An 8,216-nucleotide genomic window follows, 5' to 3' on the forward strand; every position below is an offset into this window, starting at 1 on the left:
ATCGCCATCGTTCAGGATTTGGCCCAGAAGCAAATTTCCAGCATGCTAGAGCGAATTGCAGAGGTTATGAAAAACAATGGTCAACACTGTAAATATTGACTCATTATATATTTTTTGCCAATAAAAGCCTTTAAAACTTATATGCTTATCATTGTTTTTCAGTATATCATAGAAACATGTGGAAAAATCATCTACAAATACTGAAGCAGCAAACTTTGCAAAACACAAAATTTATGTCACTGCCAAAACTTGTGGCCATGCCTGTACTTGTTCACCTTATTTATTTAGTTTTTGTGTGTTTTGATTTTCTTTTTTCGGTGTATTATAGCTTTATATAATATCAGGCATTAATCAGATACCAGCCATAACATCAAAATAATTGACTTATAACTTATTGGCCAGAATTTTAGTATCAGTGCATCCAAAAAAAGAAAAGAAATTGCCCAATACATCCATTTTATTCCAACCGGAATCACTTGAACCTCGTAATGGTGTGCACATTTGTAAGTACGAATTTCCCCGGAAGACTTGAAAGCAGCATAATTGGAAATCAAACAGACAAAAGTCAGCCTGTCCTATTTCACGATGTGATCAACACCCATTGCTAAATATGGTTCAGAGTGTGAAATATCTGTGCCCAAATGTCATGCCGCTCTGCCTGTAATGTGTGTGTGTGTGTGTGTGTGTGTGTTAGATTTGGCTCATTCTCTCGGCACTGGCTTCTCTCGCGTAAGGACAAGAGACAGGAGTATAAGCCAGCGTAGTTCTGTTTACATCAAATAAAAAGTGACTTATCTGTCTCCCTCAACATGTTTGTACTTGTGTTATATAACCCGGCAGGCCTTTGGCCAAACCTTCTCCCGTACTGAGACAGATTAGAGATTAGGCCTTGTTGTGTTGCTGCACCTGCCTCAGTTCTGTGTGAGCTTCTGGCTGGATCAGAACCAGTTCAGCAGCCGCGTGGGCCATGTGGAGGTGGAGAGAGTCCACTGCTGCTTTCTGTGAACAAACGCTAACAGATGACTGTAGGGATAATGCTCTCCCGACAGTACACACATCCCTCCAGTGTCGAAAGTATCAACACAAAGTAATTGAACCTTGCATATGCACCTGTCCATATCAAGGATTAGCAAATGCCTCTAAAAATCCATTTTAAAGCAAGTCAGTGCACTCGGCAGTCATTTATTGTGTCACCTCTAGGCTATTTCCAGTCATGCGAGTATAGCTTGTATCTACTTAAATGTATTGGCTGAAATCTCCAAAACTGTTGGCTAATCTTTTTGCGGTATCAAATAAAGTCACTAATGAGGTCTGACAAAAATCATATTATACACTTTAGTTTCTTGAGGTCTTAACTATATACTTGGTAACAGTACTAATATCCATTAAGTTATTCTTATAAAATTCTATTGACAAACATAATGGGCATAATAATATTCATAATGTGTATCTTTACTTATGTCATCAATTGGAAAAACATGTTAATGAATCAAATACATTATTCACTAATAAGAACCAACTCAAGAGTCATTTGTTTGAAGTCAGTTGGTTTATGTTGGTCACACTGTATGTTTTTGATTTATAAAAAGAACTGGCTTATAAAAGTCATTCATTGGGAGTCATTTGGATTGCATTAGTTGCTCTGTATGTTTCTTTTTCAAAACAAATAACTGGCTTATAAGAATCATTCGGTGAGAGTCTGTTGGATTGCGTTGGCCGTGTTTTATGTTTTTGATTTAATAAGAAGAACCAGCATCCAAAGAGTCATTTATAAAAAATTCAAATTACATGCTGTTTCGCTAAATTCACTAAAAAAATAACTATTTAAAAGAAAAAACTCATATGAGAAATGAAAAAACTCATGCAGTGTATTTTTGATTTACTAAAAAGAATTGCTTGGAAGAGTCATTTTTCCAGGAATCAGACTATACTGGCCGTGCTGCATGTTTTTGATTAACTAAAAAGAATCGACTAAATTTCTCTTATTCGTTTTATAGCAAATGTTCTGTCTCCTCCATATACTGTCATATCTGGTGTATAAACAGAGCTGTACTGCAGTTATAAAACTGCTACTAATACATGATGATGTTCTTCAACAAAGTGGAAGCATGACGCACTATTAATGATTAGTCCATCATACTCTTCTTCATCTCAGTGGGGCTGACTCAGTTGCCCGATGAGTCAAGAGTGGCACTGAAAGTGGAAAGAACATTAACAGCCTCAATCAGACATCCTGTGAAATGAAAAAAAAAAAATAATTGTGTGGGTGTACAGAGCATGGTTTGTAACATGTGGTTGTTTGCGTCTTTCAGCTATAATGTATGTAATGGGGGCTCTGGGGCCAGCTGCAGGGTACCTGCTTGGAGGCGTTCTGATCGGCTTCTACGTGGATCCCAAAACCATCATCAACATTGAGCAAAGTGATCCACGCTTTATTGGCAACTGGTAAGATCTGCTGTTCTGTAGCTTCATTCCAGCCAATGAAAGAATAACAAAATAATTTTTTTCCACTTTTTTTTTTTAGCATATTTACTACAAATAACATTGTAGATCCCCATTTCAATTCATTTATTTCATTCCAGCCTTTGAAAGAATAAATTAAATTTTTAGCTCTTTTTGAGCACATTTTACTAAAAATAACACTGGAAATCTTCATTTCAATTCATAAATGTTATTTCAGCCTTTGAAACAATAGCATAAACTCAATTTTTGCCACTTTTTGAGCACATTTTACTACAAATACTGATAGAGATCCACATTTTAGTTAATTTATTTCATTCCAGCCTTTGAAAGCATAGCATGAATCGAATTTAAAACTTTTTGAACCCATTTTACTACAAATGATGCTTTAAATCCCCATTTCTATTCATTTATTTTACTTCAGCCTTTGAAAGCATAACATAAATTAAAGTTTTAACACTTTTTGAGCACATTTTGCTAAAAACACTGGAAATCTCCAGAATGATTTTAATCCATATCGCTTTGTTCTTAGGTGGAGTGGTTTCCTGCTCTGTGCTTTCGCCATGCTGTTGGTCATCTTCCCCATGTTCACTTTCCCCAAAAAACTTCCCCCTCGACACAAGAAAAAGAAGAAAAAGAATGGGGCGGACAGCAACTCCAATGATGATGATGTCCTGAAAGAGAAATCCAACAGCAAAGGCCAGACTGTGGCGTCCTCCATTGGCTTTGGGAAGGACATCAGAGGTGTGTATCTGATAAAGGTCATGTGATGATGCACACTACAGGAAGTGTGCATGTACATATTGGAGTGTTACCTTGAAAACGTGGTTATTTTTGTCCTCAACGCATTCTGAGAAAATATAAGATTAGCAGAGATTCATAATATCATAATATGATTGTGTGATATAAAGCAGTGATTTGTCATTTAGCTGACGCTTTTAACATCTTACAGTACAGTTATTATAAATACAGTCCTCTGGAGTTTAGTGTCTTTCACGGGGCAGGATGTGAACCTGCAGTCATTCTGTTATCAGCCCAGATCTTTGACCATGTGTGTTTGTCTCTCCCTCATTTAATTACACCGTGCTGCTGACCACCACTCTCAGGAGATTTTCAAATGCTGATATAGAAACTGTAGAATGATGATCAAGCTTAAAAAGTTATAAATGAAGACTGAGTAAGCTAGCAGAAGTTGCTTTTCATTATTCATCTGGGAAGAGCATTAATGACAATCCTGCCACCATCATCACTAATACGGTCCCGTTCATAACCAATCTGCAGTAGCACTGCTGTTGGGAAGTTAAGGAATTACTGCTGAAAATATATCTAAGAGATGACAGAAACCAGTTTCTGCTTGACAACAAAAAATGTATTAATAAATATATGTTTAAAATAAGAATTAAACTCACACTGTGAATACGAAGTCAACATTGTGAGATATAAAGTTGCAATAACAAGTCACACTAGAGGAATAAAAAGTCAGAATAGTAAGATGTAAAGACAAACTTGCAAGGAGTAAAATCTAAATTTAGATAGATTAAAGTCACAAAGGCAATTAAGAGAAATAAAGTTGTAATTGTGAGATTTAAAGATACTTTTTTTGTGTTCTTTCATTTTTATACAGCACTGGTATGATTGAAAAATACACATTGAATTTGCATTGATTCAAGCAATCATAGTGACACAATACATCAAAATAATTTATCTTTTTTTATTCTTACAAATGTCTTCTATTTTAAATTAATGTTGTTTTTTAACTTACATTAAAGAATCCGGGGGAAAAAAGTTTATCACAGTTTTCACAAAAATGTTAAGCAGCACAACTGTTTTTAATATTAATAATAATAAGAAATGTTTTCTTGAGCACCAAATCAACATATTAGAATGATTTCTGAAGGATCATGTGACACTGAAGACTGGAGTAAAGACTGCTGAAAATTGACGTCAACGGAATAAATTACTTTTTAAAATATATTAAAATATATAATAAAATACATATTACAACTTCAAACTAGAACAGTGTACATTAAGTTGTATAAATCTCATTGCTATTATTGTCACACTGTCTAAACTTTATCCAGATAAGTGCCAATTATTATTTGCCTGGAGCGACCTTTGTCCTGCTTTGACAAATACACACAAGTTGACTACAAGCAAGACAAAGCTTTGTTCTATAAACCCGCTGTAACCTACTTCCATTCTTCCTGGCCTGCATGTGTTTGCATAAGTAGGCTTTCAACTTTTCTACAATGCCTTACAGTAGGCTAGAGTAGTTTCTGGCACTTTGATGTAGAGGCAGACAAGCTGTTTTGTTCATTAGTAGGTGAAGGTTCTAATCTGGCTGCTTTGTACCAGCTTCTATATCTCTTCTGTCAGTCCCATAGATGGTATGAGAGTTCAACCTTCAGGAGCAAATTAAAGTTTGATTATAGTCCGTTACCATGGAAACAGTGCTACAGCCCTAACCTGCTAATTAAAAGAGGTGGCATTGTTGGCCATGATGAAGCATTCGGCTAAAACCTATGGGATTTAAATGGATTAGCCGATGAATCCAGAAGAGCTGTGGAGACACCATGTTTAGGTTTAGCTGTCTTTACCCTATTAGAACAGCAAACAGCTGTTAGTATGGATTATAACTTGTTTGAGAGCTGATGCGGAGAAGAAAGCAGGTCGCGTCTGTGACCACCAGCATTTCTTGAAGACAAATTAGCATGAAAATAAGTTGATTTTATTTGTTTGTTTTCATTTTTATTGAATTTTTATTTATGCACAGTATATTGGTACTATACTGGTTATTGGCCTATATTATGGATGTTTTTAAAATTGTATTTATCTTTTGGAATTGGATATATATATCCGCTAATATTAGACATTTATGCTTATTTTCTCTATTTTTACATTTAGATTACCTTTACTGTCATCTAACGCTTACTTGAATGTAATATCTAAAATGTAACAGTTAATTTTTAGCAAATGACAAAATGAATATCCATTTATCATACTGAATAGTTTAATGTTGTTATGCCTAAATTCATTTGTAGCATTCAAACTGATTGTTTTAGTTTTTGGTGTTTCATTTTTAATTTATTTAGATCAAATATTACAGAATTTTAATGTTGGCCATTTAATGGTTATTGATGTGTGTAGTTGCTGATGCTGTTTTTTTTGGGGGTGGGGTTATCCCATTTTGTAGACATCCCCAAGGCTGCCATAAGGATCCTCAGCAACATGACGTTCCTGTTCGTGAGTCTGTCGTACACAGCTGAGAGCGCCATCGTCACTGCCTTCATCACCTTCATCCCCAAGTTCATCGAGTCTCAGTTTGGAATCCCTGCCTCCAGCGCCAGCATATACACAGGTACATGTTTTCACCATAACCGTAATTAGACCTCTCGATCTATATTCCCTTATTTCTCCTTAACACTTTCACATATGATTTCTTTCTTAGTCATGTCACACATTGCACATGATTCACACTCTGTTCTTCACATTACAGAATATGTGTTAAAAAATTAAGTGTGAAGACGTGTGATATTTCTTTTCACAGCTGTGCCCGCTTATTTTGTGGAGGCATATTTGATAGCTACTATATAAAGCTGTATAACCAAATATGCTTCTTTGAGTGAGTATCACTGTGTCTCAAGATATCATAAAATTTTATGAATCTTAATTTATGATTAAAATCTACTTTAACCCTCAAAAACACATTGCCCTCTACCTAAGACTCTACATCATTATTAAGCCCGTGCATATGTCAAAATATCTCAGCACAGATGCTCTCTCATAAGGTAACGGGAGACTGGCCAGGATCCCTAATCAGAGCCCACCAGGACTGAATAGAGAGTGTGATCCGCTTCTGTCAGCACGGGTCACTGCCACTTGCATCCAGTTTGTTAACTATATAAATAAATGAATATATAAGACATTCATTTATTCATTTGTAAATAAGACATTGCTGGGTAGGTTACTTACAAATTGTAGTCCATTACTGATTCCAAATTACATGACAAAAATTGTAGTTGGTAACATAATCCATTACATTACACATTTTAGGTAATATAATTTGACTATTTTTTGATTACCTAATTCATTTATTGCTTTGATTTAGGATAATCTTGTACCATGTTGATGTAAAAATAAAAAGAGAAAGTAACATTACATTGTAATAGCATTGTAATGAATCAATACGTCATATAGTATTTGACATATTTTATAGTATTATGCAGTATATATATATATATATATATATATATATATATATGTATGTATGTATGTATGTATGTGTGTATGTGTGTGTGTGTGTGTGCGCGTGTGTATTATATATACAATTATTATAATACAATAAAATCTTAAAATAGTTGAAATTTAACATTTGAAAATAATCCATCTGTATGCAACCTTCATATTAATATTAATATTGTCAGCCTTTGTTGTACAGGTGATTTTAGGGCTCTTTAGCAGACGTAAATGTGAGTTAATTTTTTTGGGGGGTTGAGAATTAATTATTAATAAATACTTATTAATTTACTTAATAAGTAGGCTTTGTTCAAATATGCACAATAATAATGATGGCTTTTCCAAATATGAGCAATAATAATAAAGGTGCTTCATAAGTGGAGTCTTAGAGATTAGTGTCTGTATTTAAACTAGCAGGGTTCTGTTTTTTGGCCCCTAAGCTTGTTGCCAGGATACAGGGAGAGACACAAATTAATGGTATGGTTGCTATGTCGACTCTTAACTATGCTTGTGTGTTCTTAGATTATATCAGGAAATCAACGTGTTGGCTAGAGCTGTCAGGACATAACCCTCATGGATAAGGTCTCTCTTTCAAACAGAAGCGAGCAAAACGTTCTCTGATTTAAACCCATGCTGTATTGACAGCAGATTGATATGCCTGCTGAAGTCAGAGCATTCACACAGGCCTGGATGTTTTACACATCAATAGATGCAAGCAGTTTGACGTTTTTGTGCTGTTTCCTCAGTTATGGCTGCCAAGATTCCCTTCAGCCTATAAGACTGCAGCTGCAATAAACTAGAGACGGACAGAAGACAGATGGTGTACCATAAAACAGAAAACTGAGGCCAGGGAGCATCAGATCTACATTTATGCTTCAGCTTTCCTACAAATTAATTCAGTTTTAAATCACAGCTTGACTCCAGATACAACAATGTCTTCAACAATGTTCCTAGATCACCTATATGAATTGTTCCTATAAAGGCATTAAAACTTGTGTACGACACAAATGTTAATCAAAATATATTAAAGGGGGTCATATGATGTTGCTAAAAAGAACGTAATTTTGTGTATTTGGTGTAATGAAATGTGTTTATGCGGTTTAAGGTTAAAAAAACACATTATTTTCCACATACTGTACATTATTGTTTCTCCTCTATGCCCCGCCTTTCTGAAACGCATCGATTTTTACAAAGCTCATCGGTCTGAAAAGCGAGGTGTGCTCTGATTGGCCAGCTATCCAGTGCGTTATGATTGGCCGAATACATCAAGCGCGTGACGAAAATGTTACGCCCCTTGCCATATTGTGATGATGCCCTGTCAGGCCGGAGAGATGATTCAAAAACATGAAAACCCATTATAAACGAGGCATTCATTGCATCCAGTGGGGACATAATTATGCCGCGTAAACATAAAACCATGTCTGCATTTGTGATCGGAGAAATGACAAACAACAAGCCCTACTCTACACCGCCCAAAAAACTCGCCTTAAACATAAAAAATATAAAATATAAAAAACGTA

At 35.3% G+C, this 8,216-nt stretch overlaps 1 protein-coding gene across 1 annotated transcript in view; it reads left to right on the forward strand.

The window, feature by feature from the left end:
• LOC107758302 (solute carrier organic anion transporter family member 5A1-like) overlaps nucleotides 1-8,216 on the forward strand; it is a 53,411-nt gene that overhangs the window by 28,600 nt on the left and 16,595 nt on the right. The window contains exons 2-4 of the mRNA XM_016576016.1: nucleotides 2,313-2,445; nucleotides 2,993-3,204; nucleotides 5,654-5,818. Coding sequence (XP_016431502.1) covers nucleotides 2,313-2,445; nucleotides 2,993-3,204; nucleotides 5,654-5,818 — 510 coding nt within the window. The remainder of the gene's footprint in view (nucleotides 1-2,312; nucleotides 2,446-2,992; nucleotides 3,205-5,653; nucleotides 5,819-8,216) is intronic.

This window comes from Sinocyclocheilus rhinocerous, unplaced genomic scaffold (assembly GCF_001515625.1).
Source record: "Sinocyclocheilus rhinocerous isolate Xijiao unplaced genomic scaffold, SAMN03320098_v1.1 scaffold142, whole genome shotgun sequence".
Taxonomy (NCBI): domain Eukaryota; kingdom Metazoa; phylum Chordata; class Actinopteri; order Cypriniformes; family Cyprinidae; genus Sinocyclocheilus; species Sinocyclocheilus rhinocerous.